Genomic DNA, 19,474 nt, shown 5'->3' with positions numbered 1-19,474 from the left:
GAACTTAGTATCGGAGGCAATGTATTCTCTTCCTGTGAGTGTCAGCACCGGTAGTACGGCAAAGGCCTGCTGCTCTTGAAGCACACACTGCATATCTTTCTCATTGGCTCTCAGCATGCAAACAGCTGTCCAACTTCCCAATCTAATCTTGACCCTGGCCTGGTACTCAGTCGCCTGTCTGCTGGCCCTCACATCAGCTGATAGTTGTGGTCAACATGAGGAAGTGGCTGAGATAACTGAGGGATTATTCAATGCTTAAGGGCATTAGGTAAGATGTGTGGAATCCACGGTCATTACCTCAGTCAGGCGCACTTGAGCAATCCACGCCCAATGCCCACCTTTTTTGGGCAAATGGCTCATGTCATCATTGTGGAACTGGAAAAAACAGCATTAAACATTGACATGTGCTTTGTAAGGTGGGATTGAGCTTTGGCGGTTGTTGAGCTTTGGTTGCTGTAGAGTGGGTAGAAAACAATCTGAATCACCACGATATTATGTCTCACCTTATTAATGAATAAACCGGGACGGGACGGACAATGAATATGAATGTAACATTTCCTAAATAGAAACTGTTCTCTTGTGTTGTGCTTCACAGCATTCTTGTTTCTGTTTTCCCCCATTAAATAGTTACCTGTGGTGTGGTTCTGGCACAGGCCTTTGGAATGTTCCGTATGCACCTGAAAATGTCATCAATCAAAGTATTTACATTAAATCACACAATGGGATCCATATTAAAACAGAGGCTTTTGTTGTGTTCGCTTCCTTGGTGGTAGATTACGGGCAAGCTTCCAATCTCACATAGAGCAGCCTTTGAGAGTGGAAAAAAATTAAGATGGTATCTCGAGCCAAGGCATCATCATCAGAGGCATTGAAGAACCACACGCTGTGTGTGGTTCTCATTCCCTCTTTGACTCAGCGTTCTGTGAAATTCATTTGAATCGGGTGATAACCGTAGCCTTTGACTTATGTTGTACTCCCGAGGGAAAAGCCCAAAGTCTGACAGATATCTAGTCTCACAGAAGTCCAGCTCTGTTCTTTGATGCCGTACTGTCCTCGAGTCCCTCACTGCTGTCCAATAAACATCCTTTTTTGGTTTTATCGTTGTGTGTTGAATCAGATAATGGTGGGAAATAAACATTCTCCTAACATTGTTCATATCTCCAAATGACAGTAACTGTTCCTCATGTTTCCTACGTGTTAACAGACATGATATGGCTTTGCTGCTGTCTCTTTAAGAGAGCTGTGATTAATGATTATTTTGATAATTTATTAAACTGTTGATTATTTCTTTGGTGCATCCCAATTAACATACTTATGCACTATTGTGTGCTAATTTTGATTACTGTGTTCAAACTGAAAATTCCAACAAGAAAAAGTATACTTTAAATTGCCTGATATTATACTTATTTAATCGAAATGTTGGACACCTCATGCACTCCGCTGTGGGAGCTTTACTTATGTAGCTATCAGACTCTGATGCTGGGTGACAAAATAACCTTTTAAATGATGCTTTATTAACAAAGTTCATGAGGAGCATGTTCAAATGATCCACCCAATCAACACAAGAGGAGGCCAATATATACATAGCCGACTCACCTATGTTCCTTGACAAATTTCTGCACCCCTCCACCACCCTGAGTCCTTACTGTCGGCTGGTTACTATCCCAGCAAGAGAAACGGGGGGAGTACTCTGGGCTCGGGCCAAATTGTGAGCTCAGAGCCCTATCCTCGGACAGCACACCAAATACGCATACTCTTTTTACTCTATCCGATTATTTGTATGTGTGAACTCGTAAAACATAATGTGAACTCGTGAAACATGTTTGACATAGTGTATAGTGTGTAATTTGGGAAACAACAAATTACTTGTGTCATAGAGTTTTAAAACTACATGTAGAATCCAACAACAAATATTTTTGCTAAATGATACTATATTTTAGTCAGAAATATTAAGCACCGTCTTTTTGATGCGCATGCATACTCGCCCTTGTACTCATAAGTTTCATGAAAACTCGCTTGTTGCTAGGACAAGAGATGCAAAATGGAAATACTGCATTCATTGCTAAGCATAAGGTAATGAAATATCCAATGAATGTGACTACATTTACTATGAAAAACAGCCAAAAAGGTGTGCAATGCAGTACTGAAGCGTCCTGTGCAAAGGCTATCCTTACAGTGCACCCGGAAAGTATTCACAGCCCTTTTTCCACATTTTGTTATGTTACAGACTTATTCCAAAATGGATTAAATTAATTATTTTACTAAATATTCTACAAACAATACCCCATAATGACAATGTGAAAGAAGTTTGTTTGAAATCTTTGCAATTGTATTAAAAAAAAGATGTTTCTACAGCTTAATTGGAGTCCACCTGTGGTAAATTCAGTTGATTTGGAAAGACACACAAGGTCCCACAGTTAACAGTGCATGTCAGAGCACAAACCAAGCCCCGGCCAAACTGAGCGATTGGTGGAGAAGGGCCTTAGTCAGGGAGGTGACCAAGAACCCGATGGTCACTCTGACAGAGCTCCAGCGTTTCTCTGTGGATTGAGGAGAACCTTCCAGAAAACCAACAATCTCTGCTGAGTGGCCAGATGGAAGCCACTCCTCAGTAAAAGGCACATGACAGTCCGCCTGGAGTTTGTTAAAAGGCACCTGAAGGACTCTCAGACCACGAGAAACAAAAATCTAGGATTGAACTCTTTGGCCTGAATGGCAAGCATCACCGCTCATCACCTGGCCAATACCATCCCTAAGCATGATGGTGGCAGCATCATACTGTGGGGATGTTTTTCAGCGGCAGGAACTGGGAGATTATTCAGGTTCGAGGGAAAGATGAATTCAGCAATGTACAGAGACATCCTTGAAGAAAACCTGCTCCAGAGCGATCTGGACGAAGGTTCATCTTCCAACAGGACAACGATCCTAAGCACACAGCCAAGATAACAAAGGAGTGGCTATGGGACAACTCTGTGAATGTCCTTGAGTGGCCCAGCCAGAGCCCATAATTGATCCTGATTAAACATCTCTGGAGAGATCTGAAAATGGCTGTGCACTGACACTCCCCATCCAACCTGATGGAGCTTGAAAGGTCATGCAATGAAGAATGGGAGAAACTGCCCAAAAATATGTGTGCCAAGCTTTTAACATCATACTCAAAAAGACTTGAAGCTGTAAATGGTGCCAAAGGTGCTTCAACAAACTATTGAGCAAAGGCTGTGAATACTTATGTAAATGTGTATTTACCCCCCCCCCCCATTTTTTCAAATACATTTGCAAAGATTTCAAACAAACTTATTTTACGTTATCATTATGGGGTATTGTTTGTAGAATTTTTAGGAAAATAATGAATTGAATCCATTTTGGAATAAGGCAGTAACATAACAAAATGTGAAAAAGTGAAGCGCTGTGAATACTTTCTGGATGCACTGTATATACAAATGCTTGTGGCAAAAATAAAGCTTCTTTTTGGAGCAATTTGTTCATTCTGGACAATGTTGTTGAAGTTTTGGTAACACAGTCTTCCATCAAATCAATTTGTCTTAGACGTAGACCCTGGGAAAATCTTATAAGAAGGCAAGGCAAGTTTATTTGTATAGCACATTTCATACACAGTGGCAATTCAATGTGCTTTACACAGAAATGAAGTTAAAATAGTCATAAGTGAATAAATAAAAATATATATAGTATAACAGTTATAATAGGAATTAAAAGGAAATAAAAATAAAGATGAAATCCCCTATCTGGGGTGGAAGAAAATGGAGAGTCAGGTTTACTTTAAAAATATTTGTCAGGTATCTGTGCGTTTAGACAGTACCCTTACAGACAAATCTTCTTGGCCTAACTTGAGGGCGTTCTCTAGATGTTTTACCCGCCAGAGCAGATCTAAACGGGTTTTCCTCGCACCGGAGGGAGTACTCAAAAAATATTTGTCAGGTAACTGTGCATTTAAACATTACCCTTATACAGACAAATCTTCCTGGACAGGAACACCAGGGCTGTATCTATACTTTGTTCCACCGTCAGAGCGGATTTACACGGTCCTTCCTCTTACCACCAAGGCTATACAGATCTATCCGTCAGAGCAGATCAGATAAGAACATATTTTTTGATTTCCATAAAGTTTCAGTGTATTCCAAACTGGTAACTGCAGTATTGAATACTGCGTGTGGAAGTGGAAAAAGTTAATACATATTACAAATACATGTTACAAAATGTAGTTACATAATTCCTGTTACAACTAAAATGAAAAAAAGTGTTGTTACCAATGCCCTGTTATAGTATATAATTTCATTTCAGCAACCATTTTAGTATATCTTCTCAAGGGACAATACTATTGAAATGAAACTTGTATATATTTTAGAGTAGTCGGTGTGCTGCTTGTAGTGCTTGTACTGTACTCTGAAAATAACTTCACATACAGCCATCATTGTCAAAATAGCTGGCAACAAAAGTGAGTACACCCTAAGTGAACATGTCAAAACTGTGTCCAAAGTGTCAATATTTTGTGTGAGAACCATTGTTATAGCACTGCCTTAATGGGCATGGAATTCACCAGAGCTGCACAGGTTGTTGCTGGGATCCTCTTCCACTCCTCCATAATGACATCATGGAGCTGCTGGATGTTAGACACATGGCGCTTCTCCACCTTCCGCTTGAGGATCCCCAACAGGTGCTCAATAAGGTTCAGGTCTGGAGACATACTTGGCCACTCAATCATCTTCAGCTTCCTCAGCAATGCAGTTGTCATCTTGGCGGTGTGTTTGGCCGTTATCATGTTGGTCATCTGAAGGGAGGCCATCATGTTCTGCTTCAGAATGTCACAGTACATGTTGGAATCCATGTTTCCCTCAATGAAGCGCAGCTCCCCAGTACCAGCAGCACTCATGCAGCCCCAGACCATGATTCTACCACCACCATGCTTGACTGTAGGCAAGACACAATTTTCTTGGTACTCCTCGCCAGGGCGTCGCCACACATGCTGGACACCATCTGAGCCAAACAAGTTTATCTTGTTCTCATCAGACCACAGGGCATGGTACCAGTAATTTATGTTCTCGGACAGGATGTCTTCAGCAGACTGTTTGCAGGCTTTCTTGTGAGCCAGCTTCAGAAGAGGCTTCCTTCTGGGACAACGGCCATGCAAACCGACTTGTTGCAGTGTGTGGCGTATGGTCTGAGCACTGACAAGCAGCAACCTTTAAAGCAATGCTGGTAGCACTCATGCGTCTGTTTTTTGAAGCCAGCTTCTGCACCTGACGCACAGCACGAGGACTCAACTTCTTTGGTCGACCCTTGCGAGGCCTGTTCCGAGTGGAACCAGCCTTGGAAAACCTCTGTATGACCCTGGACAATGTACTGTAACTCAGATTCAGGGTGTTACCTATCTTCTTATAGCCTAAGCCATCTTTGTGGAGAGCAACAATTTTAATTCTCAAATCCTCAGAGAGTTCTTAGCCATGAGGTGCCATGTTGAACATCCAGTGGTCAGTATTAGAGAATTGTACTCAAAGCACCAAATTTGAACTGCTCTAATACAAGATACACAAATTTGTATGGTCCTGTCAAGCAGACAAAAACGTGAACATGATGAATAGGACATGTGGCTTTGCATGGTTAAACGACGTACCACTGTTATCAATTAGGGTGTAATCACTTTTGTTGCCAGCTATTTTGACAATAATGGCTGTATGTCAAGTTTTATTTCTATAGTATTGTCCATTGAGAAGATATACTAAAATGGTTGCTGAAATGTGAGGGGTGTACTCAGTTTTGTGAGATAATGTATGTATGTATGTATGTATGTACGTATACATGTTTTTTATATATATATATATATATATATATATATATATATATATATATATATATATATATATATATATATATATATATATATATATATATATATATATATATATATATATATATATATATATATATATATATATATATATATATATATTAGCTTTCTTGTGATAAAATTGATGCTGTAGTCCCCAGTTTCCACATCTTCTCAAATTGCTGTTTTCTTTTTTACAGTTTGGCAAATTAACAAAAAAAAACTTTTTGTGTGTGTGTGTGTGTGTGTGTGTGAGTGAAGTGTAACGCAACATATTTCCTGCATTTTGATTATAGTAAAAATAGCTCAATTTATTTGATATTTCTTCCATTTTACTTATAGCAGGGTTCCTCAAATCTGGTCCTGGAGGCCACTATCAGGATTAGGAAGGTTACTTTGGAAATGTAATAGGTTACAAATTACAAGATTACCCTATTTAAAATGTAAGAAGTAGTGTAACTATTTCAATCACTCTATTAAAGTAATGTAATATTGATTATTTCTCACTAACAGAAGTAAGAATAGATTCTAGTTTCATACTCACTGGCAACCCAAACAGACTCCTCCAGTGTAGCTGTCATAACATTTAGACTCAATGACCAATGGTTGTGTGGTTAAATAGCTCTATTTTGCAAGTCAAAATGGGAAACAAAATCCTTCCTGGATTAAACTATTTTTAAATTTCCAGCATTAGAACGCATATTTATCACTTGCATGGTGGCAGGTCTTAGACAGGTTGTAACCTAAAGCTTTCAGTGGCAATGTGGATTGATGTAATTTGGCAAATTTGGCTTTACCAAATGACCTTTAAATGACAGGAGAAATCGCGTGCACATCAAAAACAGGCAAAGCAACAAATTAATATTAGGCCTATTCAACATATCCTATCTTTTTACAGAAAATATTCAGATGTAACCCCCTTTGTAATCGTTAACATTGTACACATTTTTTCTGGGTAACTGTAACAGATTACATTTATTTGTAATTAAATTACGCAACTCCGTTACATGTAGCCTAACTAGTTGCTCCCCAACACTGGCCACTACCCTGCAGAGTTTAGTTCCAACCTTAATCTCAAACACCTGAACAAGCTAACCAAGGTCTTCAGAGTTACTAGAAAATTGCAGGTAAGTGAGTTTGTTCATGGTTTGAGTTAAACTCTGCAGGACAGTGGTCCTCCAGGGCTGGATTTGACTCTGGCTTATATGAATGAATGGGTAACTGTGGGAATTGGGGTTCATTTTCCTCAATGAGTGGGCGCAACCTCCTTTCCTAACTGTTTCTAAAGAACTGTATTTTCCAGTACTGTAAAGTGGCACGCAGACCCAACAAATTAATGAAAATCTTTTGGACAATCCAGCATGTAGGACGATCTTGGACGCACTGTAACCTGTCCTGTGTGAGAGGTTCGGCAAAAGATTCAGGGATTCATTCAGTTTAGGTCAGTCAACTCTTCATTTATAATTCACAGCTCAGGCCTTTATTAATGAGGCTTCATCCATGGGAAAGAAGCAGTGTGCACAACTATGGTTCACTTGTCATTTTTTTCAGTTAGGCCTCCAAACACATTTTGATAGATAATATTCCCTTCCACGTGGAACATTCCCGCAGTATTTATCTTATATATTGACTTTGTCCACATTCATTAGTGTAGAAGAGCATGTCAAGCCTCTGTGTATCTTTTCATCTGATCAGGTTGCCTTCTCTCTTTGTGTCTTTGTTTCTAGCTTCCTTTTAACCAATAGGTGTGTCACCCAAGAGCGACATTCCGCTACTCTTTCCACTGCCCTTCTCTCTTACACGTCTCTTCCGACATCAGTTCCTCCTCACAAAGGTCTTCTTTCTTCCATCCGTGATGGAGACGGCAGCATCTTGAGACGCCCACAGTCAGCATCTCTGTTTTGGTCAAATCATAAAATTCCCTGAAGGCCCAACAATGGAAAACAATGAGGCACCTGCAAAATAATCAGCCCTCAGTCAGCCGTGATGAGCCATGATGGCTGGCTTTAAAGTGGCCTGCGATGAATGTACAACCACACCTGAAATCCCCTCCAATGGAATTCCCCCTCTCACAAAAACACACTGTGCTCGGCGATCCAAATATGCCCTTATTTCCCCCCATATTTTCCTTGTGTTGTGAGATCAGAGAGTCGCGGGCCTTTGTCTGTGAACTTGAAGGCAGAGCTGTGCTGCAGTTTCACTTGTACGCGTCATTGTCACTATCACCTTTAGCGGTTTCAGCCCTTGCATGCACCACGTCACATGAATGCGAGCAGAAACTCTGCCTGGCTGAACAAAAGGCCAGCTGTTTGCTCTTGGCTCCGCTTTTAACTGCGGCGTACGCGCAGGGAATTACTCACAAGTACAAGTCTTCTTTCTGCCTTTCTTCCGTTCTCCAAAGGTTAAAATAATCCTATCCTTCAGAATGCTGCCACCAAGCAGCTTCATTTAGCTCAGCCGATGGCCAGACCAAAGCCAACATCAACATCATTGGCTATGATGGATATTAAATGAGTTTTGGATGGCAGACAGAGGGTAAGGGGTGGTTGACTGTGGGCTTTTAGTGTTTAGTTGCCCTTTTCATGCCATACACTGTACTATCAGCTCTTTCACAGTGGTGACTCTCCCCTAGGTTCCCTATAGAGGTGACCCTCGTTGATCCCTGATCCCCCAGTCGGTACTAGGTAGAACCATGGCACAAATAGAAGCTTTGTTGGCTTGAATGTACGCTAGTGCTCAGGGAGTCAAGGGGTCAATGTGGAGGGGAGGAGGGAGGTGGAGAGTGACAAGCCTTAGGTTGTTTCCTTGCAGAGTAAAAGGTGTTTCCTTCGAACATGGCAGTTGGGAATGATCTTTGATTATTCATTTTTGTTTTGAGCTTTAGACACACTTTTTGGTCTGTTCGTCTGAATGTTTGAAGTAGCATAGGTGTGCGGACGTTGGAGAATTGCTGGATTAATGAACCATCTGCTCATTGGGCCACTCAAGTATGCTTTCAAGTTACTCTGACCTGTAATCCCAAGCATTATGCAGGTCAATTTTAGGGTCAACAATTTTGCGACAATAAATTGCATGTTTTTCAGATTTTTTGAATAATAGGGAAAATATTAATACTTTGCCGTTCAAAAGTTTGGGGTCAGAATGTTTTTTAATGTTTTTGATTGAAGTCTCTTATTTAATCAAAAATACAGTAAAAGTAGCACTATTGTAAATATATTTAATATTTTTTAAATATAATTGTAATTCCTGTCATGGTAAAGCTGAAATTTCAGCATCACTACTCCAGTCTTCAGTGTTGCATGATCCTTCAGAAATCACTCATTTGGAGCTGAAGTAACATTGCTTATTATCATCAATGTTGAATTGAAATACCCACCTGTCATTAAATAGTTGTGCCGATTAATATTTTTGTGATTTGTTTGATGTTCAAAAAAACAGCAGTTCTTTGAAAAATTTTTAAACAATGTGAAAGTATTTACTGTAATTTGATTGCATCATTGCTTATAAAAGTATATTTATTTTACATATATATATATATATATATATATATATATATATATATATATATATATATATATATATATATAATTTTATTTATACATTTAATATTTTATGCTTTATAAAAAAAAATTTTTTTTAAAATGATGCAATTTATTAACACTATAGAAACACTGTGTTTCAGGAATTGCACTTACCGAGGAACATCAAGTGCATGTGAACCAAGTAGATCCATATGTGAGCTTATGAAATTATAAGCATATTTATCCATAATAATGGCCCTTTTAATGACAAATGATGGCAAGTATGTGTCTATACATTGTTTTACATTCGATTTAGTCATCATAAATCTCTTAACACCTGTTAACCTCAGATGTTGTTTACAGATTGCATGTGTTTTGTCATGTGAGATGGTTTGAGGTGTTTTCTTAACGTGTGTGTGGCTTCATGAGTTTGCCTCCAGCCTAACTATGGTGTCATTAACATTCCAGCAGTCATAGCGGCACCGTTAACACTCCGCTACATGACGGGACAGCTCTGCCTTTACCTCTCTACCTGTAGCACTTTCTCTCCGAACGTCTTACTTTTCTCACACCCGAACACCCACCTACACAAACAAATACATATAAACGCATACCAACCTCCATAACCAAGCAATGTATTTTTGCTATACGTGGGTGTCATTTCTGACTCATATCATTCTTGTGCTGTCATTTTGAGAGGAGTTCTACAAACAAGTCATTTTTCATTTCGATTTATCTGTCTCTCTTGACAGATGCAAGACAGGTACACTTCAGGTAATTATCTGACTCGGTTATGTGGTATGTTTTGGAAAGTGCTTGTTGCATTGTACCAGGATTTGTCTGAAACGCCCTGACCGTTGGTAAGTGGGCTGGCCTGGTCTCTTTGTTTGCCTAAGGTTTTTTTTAGTGCCGCATATTTTACATTTATACCTGTAGGGCTCAGAAAAAGGCAGTACTTGTTGATAGTGCTTTCAGGGGATCCACTCTGATGTAATCAGTCTCTGTGCCTACATGTTGTGCAGTGCGAGCCCTCTTGACTCTGAGCCAAGAATGCACCAAGAATGACAAATATTGAAACCATGGAGCACAGCCATTGCATTTATGTGCAAAGTGTTAACTGGTGTATATGTATAAATATATACCGATGCTATCTCAGTTTGTTGATCGATATCTCAGTGTGTGGTTTAAAGTAAGGCAACGTGTTCATCTAATTATGTCAACCAAGCGCTTTTGCAGACTTCGCAGGGCACTGCAAACTTCAGCGGTTTCATGACTCAAGTCTTCCTCGGTCTTGTAATCATGTGCAGACTAACTTTGAAAAAAAAAAAAAAAAACCAACAACAGTATATTCTGCTAAAGGCATGCCACAGTCAGACTCTCAGTGAGCAATCTGTATTGTAGTTTTGATACTCCGTTCAAAGCAACTTGTTCACAAGGATGCAAAGTAAGAATTTATTTTAAAGTTACAAAATATTTAAGAAAGAATATTTTTATTTTACATATTCTGTACAGAGATGACATCCGTTTACCTAAATGACTTTGTAACAACAGCTAAGAAATAACTCTTATTAAATAGAAGACTGGAAAATTAAAGACAAGGAAGAGATTGTTTCATCGGTTTGCTGTACATATAAAAAATTAGACAGAGCTACATATGGAATCCATTATGTTGTACCCTGATTATTAGGCCTCTTGAGAAGGATAATAATTATTTTACAAATATTGGAATGGCCTTGCCACCTTATTATAATAGCTAAAATATTGGCCTCTTTGGTACAATTAATTAGGTACAATAAACTTTTCACAAAATTCAGTTTTACTACAAAAATAGCATTTTCAATGGCAGTTTTTTTTTTTTTCGTCGGTTTTTTTTTGTAACTAATCCCGCAACTTTTCAGTGCAAACATCGTAACAATCATCCGCTTTGGAAAGCAAGCGAAAGATCACATTTCAAGTATTGATAAAGATTTAAAGATGAGCAGAAAGAAGAATTCAGTTTGACAAAGTTCAGGATTACTATACATTGCATAGTTCGTGCGGCACTTTATATTTAAAAGGACTATGGGCAAGGGTAGGTCCACCTCTTTGTACCCTTTTGAAGGCTTTGCAATATGCAAGTGCTTTAAATTGTGCATTTGGAGAGTTTTCGCAAGTGCTGTACTCCCTGTAAACCAGCTGGACAGAATGGAAGCGGCTCGGCGGAATGCACACCGCTGCAAGCGTCCATCAGTCACTGAACTGTGCAGATGGAGGAAGCTGTACCGGTTAGACTTCAAGATCTAGTTAGGCAGTCGGCCGCAGCCAAGACAGAAGTGGTTTTAGTTTCAAGGTGATCTTGTCCAGGGGTGCTTGCAGTTTGAGTAGAAGCCTCACGATGGTTTAGCAATGCCGCAGACAACTAGAGTCATCGCTAAGGGAATGCCTCTGGGAACGACTGGGATGATGACATGCACTGATTTTGAAATCTCCCCCTCAGCTGGAATGATTTGTCATATTGTCTTAAACAAGCTGTTGAAGTGCTGGTGTTCTGAAGTAGAAGGGACATTGAGATATGCCAGTGCTTGTAAAACAGTTTGTAAGTACTTGTATCAAAGTGTGACACCAGTTTGTCTCCTTTTTGCTGTCGGAGAGAGGAAAGTATTGAGCCATTTTTTTTAAGTCTAGAAATGGCAAACTAGAGAAAAACCATGTTGTTGTTCCCTTCCCCTTGTCATCCCAAAGCCTTTTTGTTCGTTAGAAGGACCCACCTGTCATACATCTGATGATCTACTGCTTGATGCACACACACACACACGTGCGTGATTGTACTTTGTGAGTGCACAAATATTAACACAATCTATATGCATGTGGTTCAGAAAGACCATAAATATGACTGCTTTCGTAACATGTCCTAATTTTTGCTCAGGCACATCCACACTCCTCCACGATCATGTTAGGCACGTCACGCTTGACGATGTTGTACTCGTCATCGAAGTAGAGCATGGACATGGTGCTGAGTTTGGTAGGTATGCAGCAGGAGTTGACCGATCCAGGACTCATGCCTCTCATGCGGTACTGGTTCACCACTGCCGTGTGAAACGATGAGGCAGAGCCCGGAACACCTGCCATGTAAGCCGGGCAGCTGCCTTCACAGTAGTTCCCATAGTACCCTGCTGGCGCGATGATCCAGTCGTTCCAGCCAATGAGCCGGAAGTCAATGTAAAACTGCTGTCGGCAACACAAACCGCCATTGTTGCCGTCACACTCCAGGCCTCGCTTTCGGATGCGGTGCTTCCCTTCTGCCTGCTGGGCGCGAACCACCAGAAAGGGTCTGTGTGAGGGGTCGCTCGGGTCCACCAGGATGGGCAGAACGTTGGCAGCTTCGCATCCCTCGCAGTGGATGTCGAGGTCCTGGCGGCGACCCCCTTTAGCCAGCATTTCCCTTACAGCCTCGGACACGGGGAAGGTGTGCCAGCCGCTGCGTTTCAACTCCACGCGTTTCTCCATCACGGGCCAGTGCATGTTCTGCCCGCCGGGCTCATAGTAGTGCACTCTCACTGTCACTTTCCGTCTCAGCCCCTTTTCCTGAGCACCGGGCAACAGTTTGAAGTACAGCCACAGGTTGGCCTGCAACACATAGAGGTTCTGATTCCCCTCATTGGAGATCAGGAAGTACAGGCTGGACTTAGATGGAGTCACATCATCTGTAAGAGACCAAAGAAGTTTATTAATGGTGGTTCTTTCTTACAAAAACTCACACAAGCAGTTGTGATTCAGCTGACGACTACCTCTCCTTTGCCACATTTACTGACATAAACCACCCAACTTGTCCAGATATACTAGGTGCCACAGTTCTGGGCCCAAGTCCAATTGGCCTCATGGTTTGGGCTGAAGATGCTGGGCCAGGGGAACGGGTGGGGGTTGTCGGACGTGGGCCTTGCCCCAGGGGGTTCATTGAGTTCACAGGGAGAACTGTGAAAACCCAGAGCTCCTGGAGCCTCAGAGACTGACAACACAATGCACTGTGAAAGGTATTAGAAGAGTTCTGTGGCACAGCTTTGCATTGAGCGTGTGCCCTTCAAATGAGAAGCATTATGAGGCACTTAAATGACACTGGCCAATGGTGAAACGTGTAGTCCAAGATGCAGAGTTTTTGATTGCAAAGATTAATTTGACCACCCAAGATAATTAGGGAAATTCAGCTATACACATGAATCATGTTCACTGTAATCCTGATTTGAATGGCAGAGCTGTTTGGCACGTTTTGAAATAGTAAAACAACCATGTTTGCAAACAGATTAGTTTGATTTAATGTCAACAACTTGCCACAAACGTGGCTTCTTCATGTCATAGCTTGGCCTCACATACAGTAGCAGTGGCTTTACATGTAAATTTCTAGCAAATATAAAAATACATTGATTAACAAAAATGTATCATTATTTTGAAGCAGCAAAAGAATGATCACTTTTTATTTTGTAACAATGTACTTCTGTGCATCCAAAACACATATATTTTACATTTATATATATATATATATTTTTTTTTTAACAGGGCTGTCAAGACTTGTTTGGCTGGGAACCCAGCCCTTTGTATCCCACAGTGAAGACACACAGTCAACGTTCATCAGTGACAGAGGATCAAGCCCTGGAGAGGTGTCAGGTGTGAACAAGTATGTCCTATGATGATAGGGAACACATTCGCTGAACTGATTACTCCACCATTTCACCTTGTTACCTGCCTTTATATGCCCCCTGGATACAAGTATACTTGTATGGCCATGTGCTCAAGTGTTTCAGAACCTGCCTCAACAGCTCCTGCTTAAACTGAATTTAGTCAAACAGGGCAAGACATTGTCCACTTTGCACTCTCCAGGTCAATGCGTACAGAGAGATGAGATGCTGTGATGTGTTGTGGCATATTTTATCTCATCAATATCAAAACATAGCTACATCACATTGCCACTGTTGCATTGAATAGCTTTTTATTAAATACATTTTTTTTATTAATTATATTTTAAGCTGTTAATTTCAGAATATTTCATATATAATTTATTTAGTTTACATCTCACTATTTTTTTAAAGTTTTATTATGCTTCTGCCTCCTGTGGTTCACCGTCTGCGTTTAACTTTGACCTTTTTCTCTGAGCTAGTTGATCGGCAGACGAGATACCTTTTACTGTCAGTCAGCCTGACAAATATTCATTTCAGCAATGCATTTCAGATTTCATGCAGTTTTTCTTAGTTATTGCATACACTACACAACATTTTTTGATTCCACTTGCCAGGTAATTCTATATATTTTTTCCTTGGTAGGTAAAAATAATTTGGAGTCAACTTTACAATGTGTTTATTATTAAACTAAGCTCAAAAACCAATAGCCTACACCAAGCATGTCAAAATACTGTCAAAATGAGCACTTTTGAGAAAAATGGACGTTAGGTTTGTTTCTGTGTTTCACTGAAGATTGATCTCGTGCTTTAAATGCTTAATGCGAACTGCTTGTCGAAGATCAATAAGATCAAGACCATGGCATGCTGCCTGATTAGATTTTGACTGTCTGCCAATCAGTTAGCACTACAGGCTCTAATTTCCCTGCTTGGATCGAATGTCAAAAAACAAAGATTTTCTAAAGAGATCAATTTGGCTCTTTGACCTCATGGACACTGTGCCACACTGAATAATGTCTAATAATGAAGTCTTAATACCCCGTGCTGAACCGGTCCTGAAGAGTTCAGCGAGTCCGAATGGTTACGCTGACAAATGAGAAGCAAGCATCTACCGCTCCGCTTCTGTGGCTACGGGACACCAAATACTTCTGAAATGGCCCATAGGACAGTGTCAATAGAGACCTGAAATTGGCAGCCGTCCTCTCCTGTACCTTGGCAGTCCTCTTCTTATTGCTCTCCTAAAGCATGGAGCGAGATAGGAGCCACCTTCTGGCTCGCAATCATACCGCATAACAGCAAGGGAAGAGCGTGCACCACGTGAGGCAGCCCCCTTGCCTGCGGCTGCAGTGATTTGCACATTGCATACCTCACAAATTCCTCTTTTTGTACCTCTGAGCCGAATGGATCTAGGGTTGCCCTAATGCTATGCCCTGGCTGGCAGCCTTCACTTAAGGGGTTAGTGCCAGCTGGCCTTGAGGCAGATGGGGGTTCGGAGAGCCAGTTTCATGATGCATTGCTGCTCACTGGTTCAAAGGTGTTGGGAATAATAGGGGACACTGCAAAGAGGCCTGATAAAGCTTTGATATTTGAAATGCATTTTCAGAGTAGGATATAAGAAGGCCATCCCCCCACCCCAGCCTCTGTCACCCACAACGACTCAAATGTCTCATGCATTATTCTGAGTGATTTCTTTTGTTTTCTTTTGTTGTTTTTGTTCACAATGTTGACATATTGGGTTTAGCAAGAACGCACAGTACTCGCTCAATAATTGCCTTCTTTTGTTGCTCTGTCATGAGTGTGTTCAGATCATTCTTATTGGAGCAAGAAGTCTGGATAATGTCCAAGCTAATTGTGTTTCAGTGTGTGAAACTAGAAGAAAAAGAAGAGTTTTACAAGCTCGAATGCAGACCGAGATCCTGGAAAATATGATTTAAAAATGTGTATCTATATTATATAGCCGCATATCAATTATCCTTCCTGATAATGAGGACAGAATATGATCGTCAATAAACATCTGCTGTATTTATTACAATACTTCTATGAATATAATTTTGTTCATACTAATTTAATGACAGAACCAAACGTGCAAAATGTTATCCAAGCTCCGTACATTTTCCTGTAAATCGAACTGAACCTCATATCTATAATTGATGAAATCCACAACTTCATCACTTTGCTCTGGAACTAATGCCAGTTCCAGGGTTCCCACCCCTTTTGACCAATGCATTTCCATGACTTATTCAGGTGTTCGGGCAGGGTTACCGCATAAGTGTTTTCAAAAGTAATTGAATTTACATTAACTGTATTTACCATTTCATAATTACCTATTATCTATGACCACGGGAACTCTGCGTTTACTTCAAAGAAACGTGTACTTCTTAAATAAAAGGCATTCGTTTTCATTAGTGTTAACAATAGTTTTTTTATTGCTATATTGTCTGTTAATAAGGCAAAAGGCGTGGAAATGTTCTTGCCTTCTTATTAACACATTATCTGTAATACTTTGATTGCCATGTTTTTGATGCTCTCTTGGCGTTCCCAAAGATGTTCCAGGATTTTAATTGCCTCGACACCCACCTAGCAAAGGTCATCATTTGACAAACTACTCATTATTTTCTGCCAGCATATCTAATTATGTTCCGAGAGGGTCATGTATTCTAATTGCTCCAGTCACATGATCACTGTAACGAAATTGCAACACTTGTTTAAAGAGATTCAGTAATATTCTGTACTGTAATGAACTTTGGCATGCAAATCAAATCTTGTATTGGCTAAATTATAAATCACACAGAATTCACACACATATAAACATGCATATATATGATCATTTAAGTACTACTCATAAATAATACAATGCATGGAACTGGAAAATATGTTGCCTATGAAGGCAGGAGGCAGTGAAGCATCCCACTAGGTTTTGGAACCGACCCACTGGATGTCACAGCTTACTAAAGTCAGACAAGGAGGTCACCCTTGCGTGTACACCATTGCTAATACTTTTGGGACAAGGTATTGGTAACTATTCGACCTGTAAATGAAATATTTGACCTGTAAAACATGTTTAGTAATTGATGATTACATCCCCCTAAACATGCAATTTTTGTACTTGTGCTTATTTATGCTCAGTTGTAGTGAATGTTGAAAGGTATTCCAAAATATGCTTAAATATTATTCTATAACCAATATCATACACAATGTCAATACTTCTGTGAGGTAAAAGTAGCCATGCAGCATGCTAGTTTTTCTTGTACACACCTGACTCGGCGAAACTGATTATTTCCGACGTTTCTTCCTGCACCTCGTTGTAGGCAGCATGTCCATCTAAGTTGGGAATTTCAACCCTCCCGTCCTCCCTAACTTTACCCGCGTGAAGTTTGCGCAGCGCCGTTACCATGGCAGCTTTGGGAATGGGATGAGTGATATTTGGTCTCTCTCTCATCTGCAGTCGGTTCAATATGTGCCTTTTAACCGCCTCCAGAAAGTCCGTGTCCATTCGCCCCGAGTCATCCGAATGCCCAAGTCCACAAGAGACACACTGAGACTCCTGAGACACTGTCTCAGCTCCCGGGCTACACTGGACTGAGAGTATGCAGGCCATTAAACAGGTTACAGAGAGGATGTAAATACTCATTTTCTTAAATAACGTGTCCATACAACAACAAATCAGTTCATGAATTCCTATCGTAAAACAAAAAAGGATCTATAAACAGGACAGAGTTGTACTTCCAACAACCTCCTTTGACAGATCTCCATTCATCATCACGCTCGCGGTCATTTCTGAGAGACGTTCACAGAAAGTGTATGTAGTATCGCCCGGTAAACACATTAGGTAATAATGAGGGCTAGTCGCAAAAAAAATATCAGTCTTAATTGAAGCTGGTTAAAAAGCGCGAAAACGTCTTCTCGTCTCCGGGGAAACTGACAAATGGAAGTGTGTGAAGAATCAAAACAAACCGGCTACTAGTCGTGTATTCCTTTAAAGTTCAGTGCAGTCAAAACTCTTTCTTGTTTGAAGACAGAATTTCACTGTTTGTCTTCCATCGAATGTCAAGTGCTCGTGCTCCTCTTCTCTCAGTGATAGTATTGTGAATTGTGTGTGTTCGTTCGCATTTCTTCAGCCTCAGGAGGGATGTTGTCCTTTGGTCTTTTCTCTCGTGTAATCACGACACTACAGCACCTCGCGCTGAAACTTTTTTATACTTCAAACCACGTGGGACGTCCAGCCAACTGGATGCGAGAGATTATGCGCTAAGGTTACGCTGTTAGAGCCTCATCAGTCCCTAAAGATGGACTGCATATGACACGTAATTCACATAAACTTTTCTTCATTGTGAAAACACAAGACAGCAGTGTTTGTCATAACTAAACAGAAATGTTTCTTTCAAACAGCAGAACATTGCATTTAAATATAGCTACTATCTAAAGTACCAGTAGCCTAGTTGTTGCATTTGACGTCAGTTTATGTTTTTATTTCATTTTCTTTTTTTTTTTAAGTAATAAAGCAAAACCTGTATGGTTCGATGATGATTATATTGTTATTCGTTTCAGATTCCAATATTTACTTAAATAATGCAGACGGTTTTTGCAAGGCCTGAGACAAATTTTAGGAAATTCTCTCAAGTGTGGCTTTGTTTGCCAAATGAATTTTATCTCGGTGTTTTTCGAGTTTATGTACTGATGATTTTGTTCTTAGGTGATATGGCGCCATCTCTCGCTTCAACAAAATAAATACACGTTACATTCTCTTGGCTCTCTGGTGCAACCTTTGTCTCTTGAGGGGGACATTTTAATTCTGGGCTTTTCTCTTTCTCAGAGAAAGTCTTTTAATAATTTTGTCATATAAAATAACGGAATATTCATAGGTATCATCGTGAATATTCATTGCGTAGGCTACATATTTAACAAAAATATTTATTTAATTAATGGTTCTGAAAGATTCATTTCATAACATTGTTTAAAAACACATTTTTGTGGAGTATACAGTATGTGCCACAGATACATCTTCGGTAGCATCTTCATATGGATTATCTACATATATAAACACTTTTTAGCCACACATTTGGTTTGTACTAATATATAATAACCATGTAATTAATTCCCAACAGAATGCAGTTCAATAGTATTTAAAGATGGCACCTTGTTTAATCACTGTCTTGTGTTCGGTTCTTTAATGTCACTTGCAATGGGAAAATCTTTTAGAATTGTCAGTTTTCAAAATGGAACATTTTTATGTAGTATATTATCCATTTATATTGTGGATGAAGGATACCGATGATGTACTACATCTGGTTATCTTACACTCTAAAAAAAATGCTGGGTTAAAAATAATATAACCCAGCAATTGGGTTGTCAGCGGTGGGGTTAAATGTTTGCTTAAAACAACCAGTCCATTTAGTCCATTTTCAACCCAACTTGGGTTATTTTTAACACAGCATTTTTTAGAGTCTACTGTGAACGTTTTTTCTT

General features: G+C 39.9%; 1 protein-coding gene across 1 annotated transcript; it reads right to left on the bottom strand.

Annotated features, from left to right (window-relative positions):
* Positions 1–10,802: 10,802 nt before the first annotated feature.
* Positions 10,803–18,178, bottom strand: inhbb (inhibin subunit beta B). Its single transcript, XM_079821130.1, has 2 exons — positions 17,264–18,178; positions 10,803–13,046 (listed from the first exon to the last, which is right to left on the bottom strand). Exons 1-2 carry the CDS (start codon positions 17,658–17,660, stop codon positions 12,265–12,267), a joined length of 1,179 nt encoding a protein of 392 aa, XP_079677256.1. The 5' UTR covers positions 17,661–18,178; the 3' UTR covers positions 10,803–12,264.
* Between the last annotated feature and the right edge of the window lie 1,296 nt (positions 18,179–19,474).

Source organism: Gobio gobio (genome assembly GCF_949357685.1).
Source record: "Gobio gobio genome assembly, chromosome: 7".
Lineage (NCBI taxonomy): Eukaryota > Metazoa > Chordata > Actinopteri > Cypriniformes > Gobionidae > Gobio > Gobio gobio.
This window is presented reverse-complemented; position numbering and strand designations above follow the sequence as displayed.

Excerpts from the sequence above, each read along its gene's own strand:
- inhbb (XM_079821130.1), bottom strand. The coding sequence starts at position 17,660 with ATGGACACGTTATTTAAGAAAATGAGTATTTACATCCTCTCTGTAACC. Across the intron at positions 13,047-17,263 it reads AATCAGTTTCGCCGAGTCAG|ATGATGTGACTCCATCTAAG; the intron begins GTGTGTACAAGA and ends GGTCTCTTACAG.